The 24,179-nt window shown below is 39.6% G+C and overlaps 1 protein-coding gene across 1 annotated transcript in view; it reads left to right on the plus strand.

The window, feature by feature from the left end:
- Positions 1-24,179, plus strand: part of LOC122794923 (probable ATP-dependent RNA helicase DDX60) — a 2,818,219-nt gene that overhangs the window by 1,207,762 nt on the left and 1,586,278 nt on the right. Inside the window, exon 14 of the mRNA XM_044063516.1 lies at positions 21,974-22,140. Within this exon, the coding sequence (XP_043919451.1) occupies positions 21,974-22,140 (167 nt within the window). The remainder of the gene's footprint in view (positions 1-21,973; positions 22,141-24,179) is intronic.

A 24,179-nucleotide genomic window follows, 5' to 3' on the forward strand; every position in this document is an offset into this window, starting at 1 on the left:
CTTTACAGAGTTAAAGGCTAATGTCAGGGGCCTTTGGCTGACCAAGTTTTCAGATGACTACAAACTGGGAACTGTCATAAATGTTCCCCATGCCACTAATATCTTGCAAGAGGGTCCAATGTAGACACATGGTTCCGAAGTTATGGACTAAAACTTGCCAAGAAATACATGTGCCTTTCGGGAAAACTGCCACCCAGGCTAATTACTCCATTGATAAGACACCCCTGAGAGTTGGTGTGGTAGTTAGGGATCTGGAAACATATGTAGACAGCAATCTGGCCTTTGTCCAACATGTGGCCAAGGCAGTAAGAAAATCATTGTATATTCCCCAGTATATAAGTAAGGGCATGGTGTCCAGGTCCAAAGAAGTCATAGCACAGCTTTAATCAGCCCTTATCAATCCCATCATTGAGTATAACACCCCCTTTGGCATGTACATGACCAAACATATGCAACAGTTGGAATGCACACAAAGCTTCCTTACCAGGAGAATCCAGGGTATAAACACAATGTCCTAAATAGATCACCTTAAAGCCCTATCTCTGTACTCTGTCTCCTACAGGTTAATGACAGGTGGTCTACGTCTGGTATACAAGGCATCCTTGGATCCAGCTCTCATGGATCTTTTGCATATCTGCAAAGTGAACAGCATCAAAACCACTAGGTCCAAGGATTTAAATTTTGCTTTTGACCTAAATAAAACATGTTGGTGAGACAGATATGTGTCTCAGAGGATCCTCATGCTCTGGAATAGCTCCCTATCCATGTGAAGCAGAATTTATCTGTAACCCTGTTTCGGTGTAACTTTGACCAATAAATGAGAAATTGGAAATTGACCCAGGTCTGGCACTCATGTCTCTGATAGATAGAGGCAGACAGTAGTGCAAATACTAAAATACCCTCACACATAATCTGTAGAAACTTCTTAACTAACATACCTCCTCCTAATAAATTCTCATGATACATAGGGATACAGATGAGTTGGACTACATGGCTAGACTTCTAATGGCCCCTGGGGTTGTTGGCCTCATAGGTACCTGTGAACCTTTGGGGATGGCATATGAAAAGGTCCAAAGAAAGCTGATATGAGCTCTGTCACAATGGTTTGAGGATTCTGAAACACTGACAGAATTTGTGAAAAGTATGAGTAGCACAGTGGTGCTGTGGGTACTGCTGTTGCCACACAGCAAGAGGTTCTCCAGTTCATTTTTCACTGGGGTGCCCTCTGTATATTGGTATTTGCCAGTGATAAGTGAGTTTAAAGACCCACTCTGACTTATGCCAGGCTCCCATGCTAATGTTGGGAGGGGTCTATGTGCCCCTATTGGCCAGTATGTTTCCACCATAAAAGGACCAGCATCCCTGGGTCAATAAACTACTGGTTGGCCAGTGCCCAATTGCCCAGCTTGAGTTACCTGGGATAGCTCTGTTGATTGAAAGCCATACATAAAACCAATTAACCTGCCAAACATGAACTAAGGATTTCTGTACTCAGAATAGGCTCGTTGACAGGATGCAGCATGGAAGTGGATAACATGATGGTATGGAGAAGCCTAGATATCTTCTGTATGCAACAGTACAACAAAACCACTTGTCATGGGATCCAGAGTCTACTACTCAGTCAGAGGATGGACTAGAAATGGTGTGGGAATTGTGGTGAGGGGGTGTTTTCAGAAGACAATAAAGTATGTCATCAGAATTAGTCACAGACTCATGGCAGTCAGATTCCAGAGTAAGGTTAGGGCAGTGTTCATAATCTCAGCCAGTGCTACACAGCAAGGTTCTAATAGCGAGGAAAGTAATTCCCTTAGGCAACAGTTGCAAGACTTACTAGATAAAGCAAGACAACATGAGTTGGTGTTGATAATGGAGGACCTGAATGCACATATTGGGACAGACATAACAGGATATGAAAACTGTCTGGGTCCACATGGGTGTAACAATAGGAATAAAGAAGGAGAGGCCATTCTAGACTTCTTTCTGACAAATGGCTTAATGATGGCGAAGAAAGACAGTCACAAGATCACATACAAGAGAGCCAACATACAACTCAGGTAGGCTTACTCCTAGTAAGGAAAGGGCATTTGGGGTGGAATCAGTGATTGCAAAATCATCCCCATTGAAACAATCAGCCCACAGCATAAGCCACTGGTTGCCACAATCATAAGCAAGCAGTAGTCAGAGAAGACTGCAAGGTCAACAGACACTAGGTGGAAGACCTGGAAATTGACTCTAGAGAAATACAAAAGTTCATGGTAATATTCAGGGCTCTGTCACCTCAGGAAGAAGACAAAAGAGGCAGAGTTAACGAAAAATGGAAGTGCTTCAAAACAGCATGTGTGAGGACTATAGAACAGATACGAACCAGGTATGGAAATAAGGTGCATAAGCTGGTAGCTGAATGCAGAAGTCCAGGAAATCATGAAAAGAAAGAGGGAGTACAGGAAAAAGTATGAGATAGAAAAGATGGACCAAGCTAAGAAGGAATACCGATGAGGGTAAGAGAGGTTGCAGTAGCAAACAACAAGAAATCTGAGGCACTCTGCCAGCTTCTGGAAAGTGAATCAGCAGATGGCACAAAGAAATTCTAATGTAACATGCAAAATGCAGAAGGAAAATTGTTCAAATATGACAGTGCGCATACTATTTTCTTTTTTACTTTTACAGTAATCACAGATTTGTATTTAATTTAAAACTTTTATTTCATATTTTATGGCAAAAACAGACAGTGGAAACAGACTTAGCATGAGCAACAGTAAACTTCTCAGTATGACCAACACTAAACTTCTCTTCCCGTGAAATGCACATTTATTGATAATGTACCTGGCAGCCTTTAGACTGCAACAGTCATGCCGAGATTCATAGTCAAGTAGCATATAGTGAAACATTAATTAATGGCTATGTGAAGGGTGCAGGAATTAAAAAGACAAATGTGTAATGCATTTGCTAACAGTATGGGAGAGCCCACAGCATGCAAGTTTCCCTTTAAAGGGGAAGCACAGTAGCACTTTCTGATGAAGTGACTTAGAGTGACACAGTAGGCAAATGAGGGCTGGAGGAATCAAACCATGCACTACAGAAGCAGTCAATAACCGCTCATAGCCTTACTTATCTGAATGAAATACCAAACCGTTGAAGCCCAACACAGTGCATGTCACACCTGTGTGTCTGCAAACACATGCTATATTAGCATTAAACTCACAGATTTCATGCTCACCAGTTTTTTCACTACCAACTAAATTAACCCACTGTCAGCAGTCAACAAAACAAGGAAACCAAAGATTCAACCCAAGGAACATAGTTCATATGACAATATTCATGTTATACCAGGCTGTTTTCAAACCATGGGTGCCCCATACACATTTTTAGGATCATGCATAAATACAAGTGTTCCTTAATTCACATTCCTGTGCTTGCTTTAACTTATTTCTTGTTTAATACAGCAACATTTGTTAAAGTGTGTTTTAAATTTGTATTTTTGAACATTTTTTTCAGTAAGTAGTGAGACAAAATGTATGAACCAGTAATGACAAAAGTACCCATTTCAAAACATTTCAACCATAAATGACCACTCAAGACTTCTGTCATTTTTACCCATCAGTATCCATACTGAACAACTACAGCTACTTTATCAGCTGTGTACACATCACATGTCTAAGTGTGATAAAAATGGTTACAATAAAGTATTCCAATTTGCTTATACAAATGCACAGACAAACTAATGACTTTTAAACTTCATCAGCAGGGTCAGTCATTTTATCCACAGATATCCTGCAAAACAAGTTCTAGCTACATTGTTGACTGAGTCTTTTTCAGATGTCTGTGTCAACAGTGACCAAATTCACACATTTCAGATTTGTTTCACAGAAAAACACAGTAGCCAAAAGTATTCCAACTTCATTGATGGACACACAAGCACATACATCAGTGGCGGATCCAGGAATTTGCAAGGGAGGGGGGCGCAGTCAGGTTAGTTGACTACTGGTTGAAAGCGGACACTAGGTTTGGTGGTTGTGAAAAGATTACCATAGGAAGCTCTGACATCATGTGTGGAAAGACATCTAATATAATCATCCAGAGAATAGGACATTATCCTATAATTTGGCACTGCTCTCACCCACAAAGACTTACCCTCAGAGACTGAACCTTCCCCGTGTTTTATGGCCTTTCTGAAAAATTTGAAGAGAGACTCTTGATGTAGTTCTTGCTTAGCTCCTGAAGACATGGCAGCACTTTTTCCTGATATACTGCAGCTCATGTCAATAGAAGAACTAACTGCTTCTGTGTCTAATGTACATAATAAAACAATGTCAAGTACTACTGACTTAGGCAATGGCCACAACAGCACGTTGTCATTATGCTGAAGAACGCATGCAAAACACTTCACAAATTATCTGTTCTCTGCTTTGCCATGTTGTCTTTACTTTACAAACTTGTTTGTCTGTGGATGGTTTGGAAACAAACTAGAAAGGCACGATTGCATTGCTTTGCACATGTGCTGAGGAGGGATGCTGTATATATTGGGAGAAGAATGCCAAGGATGGAGCTGCCAGGTAAGAGGAAAAGAGGAAGACCTAAGATAAGGTTTACGGATGTGGTGAGATGAGACAGGACATGCAGGTGGTTGGTATGACACAAAGATGCAGAGGACAGGAAGAAATGGAAACAGATGATCTGCTGTGGCGACCCCTAACGAAAAAAGTTTAGTTAGTGAATACAAAGCACGCAAGATAACATTCAAAAGCAAATAGTTCTGGTATTCTGGTGTAATCCACCATAAAAGCACTGGCACTGGATTGTATGCCTCTGAGAAGCTTTGAATAGGAGATTACCACAAGATAAGTGAGCAAGGCTGGTACATGCCATCACTACCATGAAAGCCAGACTGAGCCATGCACAGAACCTTGTGGACACACAGATGGACTAACTAGGAGGTGAAGATAATAGTCTCATCTTATAGCCCAATATTCACTTTCAAAGTAGCAAAAGAACCACAGCATGGTTGTCAGACAGCCTCAACAGTTTGATCAAGAGAGTTACTGACTGACAATTTCACATACCTTTGAGAAGTCAAGGTGAAAAAGAACCAACAGCACCACAGAGCTATTCAATTCATATGTAAATCCATCCCTTACAAGAGGATTAACAAAACCCAAATGCACTAAACATGCTTACCAAAGTTACTACAGTAGCACTCTGGTGCTTGTTTTGCACTTTCTCATTTTTATCATTACACAGTATACAAGGCTGTGAAATCTTTTTATGTGTCTTCAAGATAAGCAGGCCTGTCACACAACTTTGTAAGCCATTCACAGTAAATTCAGAAAAGCAACCCAGGATTTCCCTCATAATGCTTTATAATCAGGTATCAAAGTCATTGCCTCAAGCTAAATGCCAAAAATGCATAGTCATCCCATTTGGGAAAAACAAAACACCCATGAATTACCACATAGATGGCAGCCCCCTTAATACAGAAGAGGTAATAAGAGATCTGGGGACCCAGGTAGATAGTAATCTCTCCTTTGACAATCATATTGCCAAAGTAGTTAGGAAATCCTTCTATGTAGCCCATCTAATTATTAAAGGATTCGCATCTAGAAATAAAGAGGTTATAGTGCCCCTCTACTCGTCACTCAGACCCATTATAGAGTACAATGCCCCATTTGGGATGTACCACACAAGACACTTCCAACAGCTGGAAAGACCACAGAAGTACCTCACCAAGAGGATTACTGTCCTCAAACATATGTCCTATGCAGCCTGACTGGAAAAACTCTGGCTGTACTCAGTGGCATATCACTTACTCAGAGGTGATCTCTGCCTGACTTACAAAGCCATGTCCAACTCAATTGATACCAAGTAAAGAAAGAAAAACACCACCACGCTCAATCCACAGACTCGACTTCCACTCAGCTCGAACAGAGAATCGACCAAATAGGTTTAAAGTATTTAATATTCCAACCACAAAAAATCACACAAGCCAACGGTTGTTAACAAACGTACAGCAAAAACAGGTTAAGCGCTTTCATCCGAAATATTCAGACTTCCTCAGAACCAATGAAAGCAGGCTAATACCATCTATTTAGATCTTTTTTGGCGCCAACAAAAATCTAAAAGGGACACTACTATTTCATCTAATACATGATAAACTAATAATTTGACCATAACATAAATACATTTAAGAAAATTTGAAGAAATATTTTAAAAAATCTGTTTTAAAAAACAGTTGCATAAATAACATTCATCCTAATGTCAAATCATATATGAATATATGAATATATATCTCTAGATTGCAGTAATCATCATAAGTAATAATTTTAAATAATACAATGTATAAAAATGTAAAAATGTAATGAATGTATATATAAAAATATATAAAAATATATTTACCACTGTTACTCTTGATATAGGGACATACAATAGAATAATAGGATGGATATAAAAATATTGTAATATAATGTAATATAATATACAATAAAGTGCATAAAATGCATAAAGTGCATAAAAAGTGGCTACATACAAATATAGAGACCTCACAACAAACCTCAGTGTGACGTCTTTTTCACTTCATTAGAAGAAAGGGTTTTAGACTTATATATTCATTGATGCCAGGGGCAACTCAATTGATAGACATGCTCCACCTAAAGAAATCCAAGTCACTGTGAGCCACTCGCTCTAGTGAGCTAAACCTCGCCACAGCAATAAATAGAACATGCTGGATAGATTCCTGTCACAGAGACTCACCATGCTTTGGAACAAAATTCCTAACTACATTAGGCAGAGCGCCTCACTAACACTCTTCAAGAGAAACCTTGACGAGTGGATGCGTAACAGAAAATACACCCCCTGGGATCACTTCATTGGCTCTTCTTGACAGAAGCTCAGTTAATTAATCAATGGGGCAGCGAAAAGCTGACACACACTGGCTAGGCTTATAAATGCCCTCAGGCAGATAGGTTCATCACAGACTGCAGATTTGAACAATAGGAATGAAATGAGAGATAAAACATAAAAAGCAACAGAGTTTTCAACCACAGGTGCATTATTCTCTGGACTGACTTACAAAGCAGTCATTACCCTGGTACATCAGGTTCCTTATATAGGGATTCTGCTCTAAGCTAACCAATTTTATGCCTCAGGTCTATTAACTTGTATTACAAGCTCTGGTAGATGCCATTGCTTCATAAGTAAAAGACATCACACCAAATGCCAGCTGCAATCGAAGTTTTGCTCATTTGCTTCATTAGTTCCACTGTGAATTCATTCAATCTATCATTATAGCACAACTCTCTAAATCCCACCGTGTTTCCACACTAACTGCAATAAACATTATTTTTAACTTGAAAAGGTCTTAGTTTTGCAGTTTCTGTGACAGTTCTTGGGATATATTATTCTAGATGCAATGTAATCATGTATTGATGCCAAGTAAATTATGTCATGCACAACAGAACTATTAAATTCATATATTTGAAATGCATATTCTAGGATCTCCCACTGCAATGGGTTATTACTTTCTCACATTACATGTGCCCCAACCCCCAAATAGCCAGTAACTCATCAGCTGAGAACGCAATTGTATTCACACACATCAAAACACAATGCCGAATCAGTACATCATTTAACTTCCAGAAGACTTTCAACTCATTGTATAACCTTCCCAAAAATACTGCAGTGTACACCCAAATATAATCTGAGAACTATATATGACACTCAGAAACAATTTTACTCTAGATATATATGGATAACAGTAGTAGGCAATTTCCTGAGGTATCTTTATTGTTAACTAAACAGCTGATTATAATAAATTCCATTTTTTTAACATTCCCCAGGCTGAGTAAGAGTATGGTGTGCAGAGAGTACTGTTCCAACCTGGGTGGCAAGCTAAAATAAATAAAAATATTTCAATGTCACAGAAATTCACACCTCTATATGTACATTAAACTGACTAGCAAACAGGAAAAACAATAATAAAGTAAACCAGATAATTAAGCATTACTTTACTTAAGGGTTTACAATAAAACATGGTCTGTAGGGACATGCACAGTTTAACGGACTTAATATTAGCATACAAAACAGTAACTCATAGCAGGTGTTACACATGCAGAGTTAACAGCAAGTCTTGAAATGCTTGTGTAATCGTGTTTCACTTTATTCGGTCTTATAACTCTCTGTATGCAACACCAGCTTACAGATGCAAAGTCCATCACTACCGCAAGAAAATCATCTAGAGTAACTGTGTGGGCAAGTATAAAATCCTAAATGATTGTATTGTCTGTAGAAAGAGCTGGTGTATTTTATCTCTAGATCCAGCTCAACATATTCACATGCACAAGTAACTGCCAAATTGTGCCGCGTTTTGAAACACTGCTTTCACTAAGCTCATGAAATAACGCCACAACACATGTACACCCCCCCCCCCCCCCCAGAATCACAGCTTAGTCTGCTTTTACTGCACATGGCTATGACTGCAGTTTTTTTATTAACAGAAACAAAAACTAGTGAAGCTCTCAGGAGGAGGTGTCCCACGAATATCTGCATAACAATGGAGTGTAACCTAACATCTTTACCCCTGTTTCTTTTAGTAGATGGCAACCAGATTGTACATGGCTAAACTGATGAATAATAATATTTTAAATATGAATCTTGCCACAATAAACAGCCAGTCCAAATCCTGTTGAGTAATATGACAGTGTCTAGAAGATCAGTCACAATCCTTTATGAAGGATTCTGGAATCTAAGATTCATTTAAATTACAGTTAAAAACCAGAAGTCTGACAATTGGCTTATAAGCTTTTTATAAGTGATCACAGCTGCTTGTAAATGCTTGTAAATGCCAAACTATTTTTTAACGGTTCAGTAGCCACTATCAGATGGCACCTGGAGCAGGCACACCCTTTGTACAGCACTGGGTAGTTAAGCAATCTGGATACACCTCACACAATCATTAGACAACATAGTCATTGATAAAATCAATGGAACAACTGTATTCTACAAAGGAGATCTGGAGACAGGCTGCATCAGCCTCACGTCCACTCCAGCAGTACATGCATAATCTTTCTGTGTACCATTTAACAGATGATGTAAGGAATATGAAGTGTACACACACACACACACACACACACACACACACACACACACACACACACACACACACACACACACAAACATACACACAAAATATGATGCATTACAATGCAATAAAAAATAGTTCACTGATTTTTTCTGATTTTCAACTTAATCCAGTTTAGGGTCAACCATAGGATTTCCTGGCACTTAATTTGCACAAGGCAGGCATACTAGTCCTGGAAACAATACATACAAATTACAGAATGCAAGCACATGCTTGCATAGTGTACAGAGTTACAGGAAACTTGAAAGATTATTAGCTCACTTACAGCACGTCTTTTGAGATAATGGACGACACTGAAGTACCCAGTCAAAACCCATATGAATGTTGGTGAGACATGCAGGCTCTGCACTGAAAGACAGCCCAGTTAATAACTGGAGAATCGAGTGCTATGTGGCAGCAACATGTAAACTTTCAGTGATGACATAACAGTTACCAACAAGAGAACAGAGCATGACAAAGATATAAAAAGTGTATCTGAAAAACAGAAATAATTTGGTCTACCACTGAATAGAGAGAAATATGAGTCTGACAAGAACAAACCTCAACAAAGTCAAAGCACTATATGATCCCTTTAAAATGTCAAGAGCATTATGAGTTTGAAAGACATAACAAACTATAGTGCAGTCTTCAAAGACTTTAGCATACAGAGTACCCCACTAAGAGAATTAACAAAGACTGTATGTGACTGGACAAAGACATCAAAAATATCTACATAAACTGAGTGTAGATAAATAATTACTTCATTAATTAATTAAATTCATTCTTCATTGCCTATTTTCACCATTTCTGAATGATAGGCAGAATAGGTGCACAGGTATACTAGTATCAGGTGTCTACCTCCCACGCAAAATATGCAGGATTTGATTCAAAGTTTGGGGCTAGAACTAGGGTTGCCACCTTTTCAAATGCCCAAAGTGAGACATTTTTGGTACAAATGTCAGATTGTGCAGGGCGAAACATACCCACGGCCAATACCAAGGACATAACTTCACATTTTTTTTCCTAAAATAAAAGCTTATTTTTGTAGCATTTTAGTTCCTTATTCTGTTTCGTATAACAAGGTGTTTCGGATACAGAATAACTGTTTTATGCAACTATTATATAAAATATAGGAAATAATTTAGTCATAAATTCTCAGGACATTTGCCATTTTTTCAATTTTTTTGCAGGACACAACTGCCCAAAGAGGGACTGTCCCTTGCAAAGTGGGACAGGCGGTAACCCTATCTAGAACATTTTATGAGCCGAACTATAAATCTGTCTTGTGTTCGCCGAAATTAAACTGAAAATGATTCACTCTGCAAAGTAATATTTAAAAACTCTTACATCCACGGCTTCTATCTCCATTGGGTGGTACGAGAAAGTGTCTTGTGTGAAATAAATCCCTTAAAGTAGCATACCTCTAAAAATACACACGGCAGCAGAAAAACAGAGAGTATACACCTACACAAACCAATATTAGCATTATTAAAAGATACGCACATCATAAGCAACTAATATCATGGGAAATTAATGCGTAAGAGGAGGCATCCCTAACTTTGAGCTTTTGCATCAATCCTGGAAAGTTGACTTCTCTAACACTTTAAAGTGACACTACTAACAGTGTGTTTATTTAGTTCTGATTTCTTTCTGACGGATTTGAAGATCAGTGGGAAATTCCAGCTAATCTGTGTGAAAATGAAGCAGTACTTTACTAAAACAAATAAACAAAAAGATCTCGCTCCTTTCCATCATTAATTGACCTACTACCAGTTAAGCATATTTGCCGTCCAATCAGAGCTATACAGGTGATCAGCTGTTCTTACCCTTAACATCTAGTCACCACAAAGTTTCTTACTTATAATGAGAAACGGAAGAACAGATTCCACTTTCAGTGAAAATAAAGCTCTGACAATATAATAGGACACCAGTGTTGCAGGATGCACACATACATCGGTTTAGAAAAAAATACAGACCGGAGACTAATAAATGCTTGCCGATGTTTGTAACTTTCTTACAGCACTGGGCTTATTACAAATTTTCTTTGGCGCCGAGCATATGCTTCAATAAATATAAAAAAAAAAAACTAGCACATTAACTCAGCACAGCAGATAGTTGTTTCCTGGTACTTAGTTTAAAATTAGACTCTCTGGTAGCGATACAATCACAGCTGACCAACATTACGTGCCTAAACCACAACAGGAATGCAACTGGAGGAGGATTGTTATAAAAACAATCATCTGACTGCAACCTCCAATCGTATTTCCATTGTGTGTTAGCCGCGTTTCATGACAAGATGACATCACAGGGTTGTGCGGAAAAGATGCACTCACAAGACTATTTTTCTTTTTTCTGAAAAAAAAAGTTTTAAAATGGGCCGGCGCGCACCCCTGCGCCCAGGCCTAAATCCGCCACTGTGCATGCACCACACACATCCTGCAAATCTAGATCAAATACTGTTTAAAAATGATGAGGTGATAACAGCAAAAGGTACTTTCATCCAGGCGGGTAGCCCGCCCCCCCACCCTGACCAGTGGTTATACCCACTTTGTTGACTTGTATACACCCCTTATTTTTATGAAAACATACATGTACTTTATTGGATGAATTACATGAAATTGTATAAAGATCACTAGCATCACACCACAAGACCCAGCCACAAGTGGAAAAATATTTATAACGACATAAGAAATATTAACCAATACTTTTCTGCAGAGGTAAAAGTCATGTAAATAATTTCATATTAAAGAGAGCTATTACTAATGCAGAGATTGCTGTTGGTAAATCACTCTTCATTTCAGTGTTTCATCTACAACTGCTGTGCCACCCTGCCTTGAAGAAGAAATTATCTATGCTGCATTAAAAAATTGGTGTACTTGTGATATCGCCAAAACACTGAACTAGATCAGCTATGCAATATGGAATGGCTGGCAAGCAACAAGTTCATAGTTACTATGTATTCAGTCCAGGAGACCATTAAGGAGCCTAGCCCAAATTCTGAATTGCTCCTAAATACTGCCTAGATAAGTAACTTGTCCAGTGTCATGCATTAGGTAAATTTAAATGGAAACATTCAAACCCTGCACTCTTGCTACAGGAAGTAGCTCATTAACAAGACAGAGATTCAGTCCTCAGCACTAACTGCCAGAGTAGCAATTAACTAAAGGCAGAAATCCTTTACAATCTGATCTTGTAGAGAGAAGTGCATCACAGTAATATGCAGCTATGACTACTCAATGGGTGCTGAAGATCAGACGGTTCTGATCATTGCTCCTAATAATGTAGACCATATGACCTGATAAATGTCAACCCATTTGCAGTTGCTGGAGACTTAAAAGAATGAACTGCAGAAAGCCATAACTAAAATGCAACACATTTAAACTGTATTACAGAAACTGTGCCTACTAATGAATGAATTTATTCGTTAGTACAGTGAATAAAACAAAACAATTGGACACTAAAAATACTGCAACAGCTTTTGTTCAGCAATCTAAACATCATAAAAATAGCTTCAAAGGTTCATAGATAGGTACTAGGCTATCGGCCCAAGGGCCTACGTAAGCCTAGCCAATAAGGTTCCCTGGCTTACGCCACCCAAGAAAGTTATTTTCCTGTGCCACTGTCGAGCAGAGACACAGAAGTGATACCCAGGGTGTATTTCCTATTTCCCATCCACTCAACAAGATTTTTCTTGAAGAGTGCTAATGAAGAACTTTGCTTGACATAGATGGGTAGCCTGTTCCAGAATATGGGAAGTCTCTGGGACAGGAATCTATTCCTCCAGCATGTCCTGTTTATTGTGGTGACAAGGTTTAGGTCCTTAGAGCGTGTAGCTGGGAGGGATTGGGATTTCTTTAGGTGTAGCATGTCCATCAACTCTGAGTTTGACATAGCTTTATATGTTAGGCAGAGATCACCTCGGAGTAGGTGATATGCTATAGAGTAAAGCTGGAGTTTTTGAGGCGGTCACTGTAGGGCATTTGTTTGAGGCCCATATCCTCTTTGTGAGGTACTTCTGTGGCCTTTCCAGCTGCTGCAGATATCTTGTAAGGTACATTCCAAAAGGGGCGTTGTACTCTATAATGGGTCTAATGAGTGTCAAGTAGAGGGGAGCAATGACCTCTTTTTTCCTGGGTGAGAACCCTTTATGATGAGGTGTGCCACATAGAAGGACTTCCTGACTACTGTGGCAATGTGACTGTCAAAGGAGAGACTACTGTCCACCAGGGTCCCAAGGTCTCTTATCACGCATTCGGTGTTAAGTAGATTGCTGCCTATGTGGTAGTTCATGGGTACAGAGTATTTACCACAGGGGATGACACTGCACTTTTTGGCATTGAGCTTGAGGCCATGGCTCTGATACCAGGCATCTGTCTCAGTGAGGCCCTTCTGTAGGATATCCACATTATTTGGGGACTTGACTATGGCTCCTAGTTTTTAGTCATCTGCGAACCTCATTAGCCAGAGGCCTTCTGTGTTAGCCTGTACTTCAGAGAAGTAGATACCAAACAGGAGAGGTCCCAGGACGGAACCCTGTGGTACTCCACTTGTCACTGCTTTGAGGTCAGATTTGGAGTCTGCAACTTTTACAGTGTGGGTTCTGTCAGTGAGCCAGTTGGTAACCCATCTTGTGATGTAGGGATTTATACCTAGTTTAGTGAGTTTAGCTATAATTCTAGAATGGGGGATGGTGTCAAAAGCCTTGGCGAGGTCAAGATAGGCTGTGTGAACCACCTTACCCTCATCTACAGCTTTGGTGACTGCCTCAAAGAAGTTGATCAGGTTCAGGAGGCATGAGCTGCCTTTCACAAACCCAACCTGGGTGGGATCCAGAGTTTGGAGGTTACCAATGTCTTTGGTTATGAGTTCCATGATGATACGTTCCATGGCCTTGCAGACCAGGCTCATCAGGCTAATAGGTCGATAGTTCCCGGGATCAGTGGTGGCTCCCCCTTTGTGGAGTGGGATAACTGTTGCTGTGTGCCATTCAGTGGGCACAAAGCCTGATGCGAGGCTATTATTTAACATGGTGCTTAAGTGGGGAGCCAGTTCGTTCTGAAGTTCATGTAAAACGCAGCCTGGGATGTTGTCCAGTCCAATGGATGCTGTGTTTTTGGCTTTAGAGAGTGCAGCTTTTACCTGTGTAGTAGTTATTACAGGGACTCTGCATTCTTCTTGTATAGATATGGGCCCTTTAGGGGTTGAGAGGGGGGTAAAGCTAGCACTGAACCTATCTGCCAAGATTTTGGCAATATCAGTTGGTTCTGTAATTTTCGTGCCTTTGTGCTGTAACTCAGAGCAGATCTGGGTGTTGCCATTGGGATTCTTGACATAGCTATAGAATGCTTTGTGGTTGTCCTTGGAATTAGTGGCAATTTTGTTTTCATAGCTAGCTTTGGAGGCTCTTATAAGGGATCTCAACTTCTTACTGAGGCTGACCAGGGAGCTCCTCCACTCATGGGATTTTACTCTCTTTTGCAACAGTTTCTTCCTTCTGTTGTACAGTTTGTTTATGGCAGGGGACCACCAGATTGGCTTTCTTTTTTTGGAGGATAGCGTCTTGGTTCTGTTTGGGATAGCACGATCCATGGACTTGTGTAAGTGCTTATAGAGTGCATTTGTGTAGGATTTGGCAGTTGTAACTGTATTGTCCATCTGCATGGGTGTCATGAAGTTTGCCACTTCTGTCTTAAGAAGCATGAAGTTGGCTTTGGAGAAATATTTTACTGTGGTTTCCTAAATGGGGGCTGGGGGCGGGATGTGGATATCAAGGGTGATTAGCTTATGGTCAGATCGGACCAACGAGGAGTTGACTTCAGGTGTGGAACACCGGTCACTCATGTTGGTAATGACTAGGTCTAGGATATTGTTGCCCCTGGTGGGGGTGTGAATAAGTTGATCTGGGGCATTGGAGTTTATGAATTCCAGAAAGCGTTGAGCTAAGGAGTTGGTACACGAGTAGTTTTCCCAGTTAATGGTGGGGTAGTTGAAGTTGCCCATTATTAGGGTGTGTGGTTGAACCCTAATATTTTCCAGTACATCAAGAAAAGAGGAGTGGAAATCCTGGGACATGGTGGGGGATCTGTAGCAAGCTACAGTTTGGATTGCAGTTTTGCCCAGAGTTAGTTGCATTTGTATAACCTCGGATGCATTATGCTGAGCAACTAGCCTGAAGGTGTGGATATCCTTAATGAATATGGACACACCTCCGCCTTTGGTGTTTTGGTCCAGGTTACATGGCCAAAAAGTGTGGTATGAGTTATAGCCTTGTAGTGCAGGGCTGCTCTTTGGAGCCTTGAACCAGGTCTCAATCACTGCACAGATGTTGATGTTCTCCATTTTAAGGAGTACCTCGAGTGAGTGCATTTTGAGATTTAGACTTCTAGCATTGAGTAGAATTACCCTCAGTTTTTGCTTGCCTGTTCCTGTTATGGTGGTGAATTTGTTATTTGAACCCTGGCTAAAAAAGGCACTATAGGGGCAGCAAGAGCCTTAGCCAGTATCCGGAATCCCAGGGGTGACTGGTGCAGGCCATCTGTGGCAAAGCATCATGGTCTGTCGACCATGTCATCCCAAGCAGACAGATACTAGATCCCCTTAGAATGACACCAGAAGCTTAGCCAATTGTTGAAGTCAATCATTTTGTCCTTGTACTGTGGTATCATTCTGGGCGATGGCAGAATGCTACTCAGGGCTAGGGTCATACCTGCCTGGGCTACAAGATCGGAGAGCTCTTCCATGTCTCTTTTCATGTAGACTAGGGAGGTACATCTCAGGTCATTCACACCAACATGGACAATGACAGAGTCATATTTGTACTTGTTGTGGAGTGACCTGAGTGCGTGGGTAATGTGGTGGATCCTGGCACCCGACAGGCAGCTGACAGTAACCTTCTCCTTGTTTAACCTGCTGAGTGGGACATCAGTGTGCCTGACTATAGAGTCACCTATGACTAGTGTGTTGGGTACGTTGTTTTGCCTTATTGGCTGTGGTTGAGTGGCACACTGTGTCTGTGGGCTATGTGTCATTTGGGTTGTGTTGGGGGTGGAGGTTGCTTGCGTTTCTGCTTTGGAGGTCTCTGTTCTTAGACAGATTATTATTGAGAGCCTCCGCAAATGTTTTTGTGTTACTATGTGTGGATTTTGGTGGTGTAGATTTAGTGAGACTGTGATGAGTATGGTGTGGTGCAAATGTTTACCTTCTCCTCATGACTGTCAAGTTCAGTCTTGGTTGGAGAGAGCTTTACGTCTAGTTTGGCTTGATAAGTGCATCTCTCACAAGTTGTAGTGTTTGATGGTAGGAGGAGAGGGTTGTCTGTGTACATGAGGCAATTTCTGCATTGCCTCAAGATGCCCAGATTCATCAGATAGACAGGAGAGAACACTGGGAGCTAACCCTTGGACATGCCTGAATAAAAAAACTATTTTCCTCTAGATAAAGGAGGAAAGTGAGTACAAGAGCTGTTTTTCTCTAAGCCAGTGAGAAAAGTAAGTTTTCCTCTAGGTAATGAGGAAGATTGAGTGCTATAGTAATTAGTGGCTTATTTAGTGCTTACAAGTTCTGAACAATTGCTGAGCATGAATAAGCAAATTTAAGTGCTAAAACTAAGAATCTGTATCTGCACTAGATGAGTTGCGGGACAGAAACAACCGCAAATGCAGGCTTTCAAATCAGAAAGTTGAGAGAGATGGAAGATTCTCCAAACGGCCAATAACTACAATTTCTGGGCCAGAACCACTCTTTATGTGGTAGACAGGCTACCTAGTGCTTACCACTCTCACTGATACGCTAGAAGGCTTGCCTCAAACACAGAAAGGCTTGGGGGGGCTCAGAAGCTTACATACAGTCCTGGATACAGCAAATATGTATCTGGAACACTAGTTACAGGAAATGTAGGAAACAGGGTTACAGTTTTTTTTTTTTTTTACAGAAAAGTAGCAAAAACAGTAGTAAAAAAATTCACAGGCAGTGCAAGCTAGCACACTTGAGTATGCAACAGTATTAGACCAAACACGGTTTAAAAAATGCAATTAACTTAAAAAGGACTAAAAGCAAGTGCAGAAAGAGTTTATTAGGTAGAATGTGGTAAAGAGATGAGACTAGGGGAGTGTCCCAGATCAAATCTACAGTGGGCAGGCAACTGCAAAAGCCACCAAATTTAAACTGCAAACCAAAAATAGGGAGGAGGAGGGACAAAACAGTTTCAACAGAGATCTAAGCAATAACTAACAGTACAAACTTTAAAACCAAAAACATATACTCAGCTCTGTATATTTGCAGATCAGTCTCTCAGAACAGTGAGACAACAGTTTCAACAAAGATCTAAGCAACAACTAACAGTACAAACTTTAAAACCAAAAAAATATATACTCAGCTCTGTATATTTGCAGATCAGTCTCTCAGAAAAGTGAGACAACAGTTTCAACAAAGATCTAACGACAACTAACAGTAGAAACTTAAAAAACAAAAAAATATACTCAGCTCTGTATATTTGCTGATCAGTCTCTCAGAACAGTGAGACAACAGTTTCAACAAAGATCTAAACAACTAAGTACAAACTTTAAAACCAAAAAAATATACTCAGCTCTGTATATATGCAGATCAGTCTCTCAGAACAGTGAGACAGTTTCAACAAAGATCTAAGCAACAACTAACAGTACAAACTTAAAAACCAAAAAAAAAATACTCAGCTCTGTATATTTGCAGATCAGTCTCTCAGAACAGTGAGACAACAGTTTCAACAGAGATCTAAGCAACAACTAACAGTACAAACTTTAAAACCAAAAAATATATTCAGTTCTGTATATTTGCAGATCAGTCTCTCAGAACAGGGAGACAACAGTTTCAACAGAGATCTAAGCAACAACTAACAGTACAAACTTTAAAACCAAAAACAATATACTCAGCTCTGTATATTTGCATATCAGTCTCTCAGAACAGTGAGACAACAGTTTTGACAGAGATCTAAGTAACAATTAACAGTACAAACTTAAAAACCAAAAAAAAAATACTCAGCTTTGTATATTTGCAGATCAGTCTCTCAGAACAGTGAGACAAGAGTTTCAACAGAGATCTAAGCAACAACTAACAGTACAAACTTTAAAACCAAAAAATATATACTCAGCTCTGTATATTTGCAGATCAGTCTCTCAGAACAGTGAGACAACAGTTTCAACAGAGATCTAAGCAACAACTAACAGAACAAACTTAAAAACCAAAAAAAAAAATACTCATCTCTGTATATTTGCAGATCAGTCTCTCAGAACAGTGAGACAACAGTTTCAACAGAGATCTAAGCAACAACTAACAGTACAAACTTTAAAACCAAAAAAATATACTCAGCTCTGTATATTTGCATATCAGTCTCTCAGAACAGTGAGACAACAGTTTTGACAGAGATCTAAGTAACAACTAACAGTACAAACTTAAAAACCCCAAAAAAAAAAATACTCAGCTTTGTATATTTGCAGATCAGTCTCTCAGAACAGTGAGACAAGAGTTTCAACAGCAATCTAAGCAACAGCTAACAGTACAAACTTTAAAACCAAAAAAATATATACTCAGCTCTGTATATTTGCAGATCAGTCTCTCAGAACAGTGAGACAACAGTTTCAACAGAGATCTAAGCAACAACTAACAGTACAAACTTAAAAAACAAAAAAAAAAAACTCAGCTCTGTATATTTGCAGATCAGTCTCTCAGAACAGTGAGACAACAGTTTCTACAGAGATCTAAGCAACAACTAACAGTACAAACTTTAAAACCAAAAAAAATATACTCATCTCTGTATATTTGCAGATCAGTCTCTCAGAACAGTGAGACAACAGTTTCAACAGAGATCTAAGCAACAACTAGCAGTACAAACTTTAAAATCAAAAAAATACTCAGCTCTGTATATTTGCAGACGGTCTGTATCACAAAATCGAACTTCCAAAATGTCGAACACCATAAGTTCGAACTTGGAAGATCGAATTCGGATAACATCGACACTTCAAAACAGCAAATTTTTTCCCAGGGAAAAAAATTGCTGTTACGAAAAACACACACATAACACAATCACACCAAACACCTTCAAAACCTACACTAAACCTAACATACACCACTATCTATGCGCTATCTTTAACCCAGCCCTAACCCTAAAGTCTGTCACTACTGCACACCTACCTGACCCGCGCCCTAACCCTAAAGTCCATCACTACTGCACACTTACCTGACCTTCGCCATAACCCTAAAGTCCGTCACTATTGCACACTTACCTGACCTGCACCCTAACCCTAAAGTCTGTCACTATCGCACACTTACCTGATCCGCTCCCTAACCCTAAAGTCTGTCACTACCTGTTCGTACACTTACCTTGACCCAGTCCGAAAATGCCGAAGCCGCAGAAACGGCCAACTGAATTCTTTCCCTAGGAAAGAATTTGAGTTTCCACGGCTTTGACATTCTCAACTTTCGAACTACCAAGTTCAGCCTTCCGGTATTTGGCATTCACAACATTCAATTTTGTGATATAGACCCTTTGCAGATCAGTCTCTCAGAACAGTGAGACAACAGTTTCAACAGAGATCTAAGCAACAACTAACAGTACAAACTTTAAAACCAAAAAAATATACTCAGCTCTGTATATCTGCAGATCAGTCTCTCAGAACAGTGAGATAACAGTTTCAACAGAGATCTAAGCAACAATTAACAAACTTTATAATAAAAAAATATATATCCTCAGCTCTGTATATTTGCAGATAGTCTGTAAGGCAGTCTCTCAGAATCATAAATATTACTGCATACAACATACTGCTGTTTTTTGGGGGGGCTTATATGCTTGCAGGACACCTATGTCTCATCTTTGATCTCCCTATGTCTATCCCTTCTGACATAAATTATTACAGGTTTGACCTACTTGAATGGCTGACATTGCATACGCTGTCAGAGTCAGAGCTAGAGGGTGGATAAATGTAGTGAGCCCATGCCAGCCATATCAATATCCCATTACTTATTTGTCTCTCCTCAGTTACCACAAATACTTTCAAACCTATTAGTGTACATATGATTTTCTTTTTCATTATTTTTATAATTATCAAAAATAATTGGATTTCATTTAAATCCTTTATTCCAATATTCCAAACTTTACAGAAAAAAACATAAACTTCACTTCCCTTAAAACTCACATTAAGTGAAAATGCATCCGTTAACCCATTAAACTGCAAGAAAATTGCCAGGATTCCTACTCATATGGCATATAGGGAAGTGCTAATAAGTGACTATGTGAAGTGTGAAGAAATTAAAAAGGCAAATGTGTAACACATTTCCTTAGAGCCTGGGATATCCCACTAGACACGTGTCCCTTTTCAGGAGCAGCCCAGGAGTGGTGCGGTAACCTAGTCAGAATCACAAAGACAAATGAAAGCTGAGAGAATCAAACAATGTACTATTATTATTTAACAGCTCATAGATTACTTATCTGCGCTAAGTGCTTGACAAACAGTTGTAATCCAAATGCAGTACACTTCACAGCTGTTTGCCTCCAAAAATCACAGTCAATTCAAAAGGTATTCATGGTTACAAAGACTTAATGCTGTACAATTTATTCACAGTTAAATAATAAACACACTGAAAAACATAGAACAAGCAAACCTAGGATCGCATCCAAAGAACATGGCTTATTTGACAATACTCCTGTTTACTACAAACAGTTTCCTTCCTTTACACCATAATTGGCTTGCAGTCCAGGAAACCATTGAGGATCCTAGCCCAAATTTCTAGTTGCTGCAAAGAATTTTCTGGTTAAGTGACTTGCTCAAAGGATTGGGAATAAATATGAGACAAAAGCAGGTAGGCTAAGCAAAATTGTAGATAGATAAGCATACGTCAGAACTTCTAGTCCTATAAAGAAGCAGAAGTGTCACACTCTACCTACTCATCTTTCAATAGTTCTAATTCCATAAAGAACCAAAATGTCACACTCTACCTGCTCGTCTTTCAGTAGTTTCTAGCCCATAAAGTGGCAGAAATGTCCAGTCGCTTTCTGCTGCATCCATCAGTTACTGTCCTTCTCTTCAAAGCAGCCAAATTCCCTGCAAAAAAAACAGATCACTTTATTGCTTGTGTTGTAGACAAAAATCTGAGTCAATGAAAGAGAGGTTGGCTAACTTCACAGACACAGCTGAGAGGACCGAAGATGAATTTCACTCGTCCACTTAAACAGTTAAAGTATTTTATAACATAGTGGAGAGATGGAGCAGCAGTTATGTGATTTATACTGCAGAAAGTAGGAGCAATAATAAGGGGTTTTTAATGTATTATGACCAGACCAGGCCCCTCAGTCAGCACTGGGCCCTAGGCAGCTGCCTGTGTTGCCTTGTGCTGGATTCAGCCCTGCTAGTAGCTAGCTAATATTTCCACAGGTTACCTCTCTCTTTTATTTCTATACTGAATTGGTACTTTTGTTTTGGTCTTGATGATATGTAAATACTGCTTCTTGTCCTTTCTTTAGGCTCTTTTAGTTCTCACTTCTGTGCATCTGTTACTCTTTTTAAACTGTAAACTACCTCCCAGTATTGTCATTTGTCACTAATTGTGTCTTCCCTATGTCATTCTTTGTTGTTCTGTTAATGAATCTGTTACATTCTTTGAACTTTACAAATAACAAATAATTATATCTTTCTTTTGAAACTTGTGAATGCCTGATTGGCCTGGGTCATGTCTGAAGTTGTTCTTAGGCCCTGCCCACCTGCCTAGTCAACAAAGTTACTAAATAAGTAAACATGTTAAATGTCATATAGCTTACTATGCCATATGAAATCAAATTGTATAGCAAAAATATTTATTTTAAGTTGAAAGCTAATTCCAGCATATCTTTTTTTACAGGAAAAGAAAGATGCTTCAATGTAGCCAGTACAATTATGAGAAGAATTCATATTATTCTGGACAAATATGAAGAGTTACTACAGAAGTCTCATAGAGAAAAAATTGCTGGTTACCTTAAGGATATGGGATTTCATAACTTAGACATGTCTGTTTTAGGACATAATAAGGTATGTAGGCATATGTTTCCTAGTGTTTAAAAAACATTTATATATATTTGTTTACCAGGGTAGTGGACTGATCAGTATTGACCAATTTCAGGCTTAGACGGGTAAAATACAAAACATTTCACAAACAAAAAATACAGAAATGTTAGCAATAACAGAATAGTTCAGGTTAATTACATAGAAGAACTGTGCATAAATATTCTTACTGTGGTTTAGAATAATTTTATATTGTCTGACTTCCTGCCTTCAAAGTAAGTATTTGTGTTTTGGATAGAAAAGAACAGTAGTCCTTAGACTTTGAAGATGCATTCATTAGATTAATTTACAAAAAGTCTGCATTTTTGTCAGACAAAGTGTGGATATGTAAAATGACACTAGAAAATTAGAAGACAGTCTCCCGGATTCATGAAGCTCGGCGCAAGTCCGGCGTAAGGCTTGCGCTGGCCGTGCGGCATAGATATGGAGTAGTCGCACCATATGCATATTAATGAAGGCGCGCACCGCCACAGCCACGTGCATAGGAAACGTGTGCGAGTGCAAGGGGTGTATCGAAGTTGCGCAGGGAGGCGTGTCAATGTCGACTGTTGAGGAGCGACCTAAACTGCTGAATATTATATTCCGCCAGCAATAGTAATCGTACCTATCAGTATCCGTGGAGACTGAAACGTATACAAAGCAGAGTCCCTGCGAACAGAAAATGAAGAATCAAACACAAATGCATGGTAGGGAATAATGGGTCCCTACCCATGAACAAATGACATGAAAACCGTGTGCCTGTAGTCCAACGTAGTGTTGATAGCTATACCATGTGGAAGTGAAATGTATCATATGTTAGCGTGCCACCAGTAGGTACGTCCAGTCCAACGGAGAGGGTCATCAGCTGACACATAATGTGAGGGAGGGAACATAGCTGTGCAGATGTGTCCATAACAAAATACACAAGGAGAAATGTAGATATATGTAGTGACCGTATGTCTGAATCATATCCCACAAGCCATGTAATAGTTACATACAAAATGTATGTCCGTATATCACATAGCAAATGTGATAGGAAATAGCATACGCATGTAAACGAAACAGAAGGAGCATATAAACAGCCAAAACAATACGGACACATGTAGGCCGAAAGAAACAGTATGATCCATACCGTCAGCCAAGATTACCACCTGTCCCACTTTGCGAGCGACAGTCCCTCTGTGGGCAGATGTGTCCTGACACAAACATGTAAAACTGGCAAATGTCCAGAGAATATAGGACATAATTCTTCCGTAGATGTCATGCAATAGTTGCATTAAACATATTTCACTGGACGTATATTACATAAATGTCATAACAAACAGAATAAGATGCTGAAATGCTACAGGAATAAGCTTAGATATAGGCAAGAATTGTAAGTTCTATCTGCCGAACTGACCGTGGGTATGTGTCGGCCTGTAAAATATGCTGTGTTCATCGCAACTGTCACAGTAGGGTTGCCACCTTTACAAATGGCCAAAGTGGGACATGTTTGGTACAGACATCAGATTGTACAGGCTGACACATACCCACGGCCAGTACAAAGGACAGAACATAACTGTTTTGCCTGCAGAAAAGCATATTCTTGTAGCATTTTAGTCGCTTATTTTGTTTCCCATAACAGTCAGGTATTTCAGATTAACTGTTTAATGCAACTATCACATAAAATATAAGAAATAAGTTTGTCCTAAAATCTCAGGACATTTGCCATGTTTACAATTACATGTCAGGACACAACTGCCCAAAGAGGGACTGTCCCTCGCAAAGTGGGACAGGTGGTAACCCTGTGTCACACAGTGGCCAATTGAAAAGGTGGAAACACAACCATCGACTGTGGGGAGGCATTATCCACAGCAGTCGGACATGTGTAAGGAATAGCTTGAACATAGGAAAAGGTGCCATTCTACCAATGAGTAGAACAGGCTGGCAAAATCCGGAAGGCAGCTGTTTAATCCGAACGTGTATGTGACACAGTCGAATGGGTAGTACCCAGATACACCAACCAAGTAATGAAAGTGAAGTTGGTG

This window comes from Protopterus annectens, chromosome 2.part1, assembly GCF_019279795.1.
Source record: "Protopterus annectens isolate FY-2018-M chromosome 2.part1, PAN1.0, whole genome shotgun sequence".
NCBI classification, from domain to species: Eukaryota; Metazoa; Chordata; order Ceratodontiformes; family Protopteridae; genus Protopterus; species Protopterus annectens.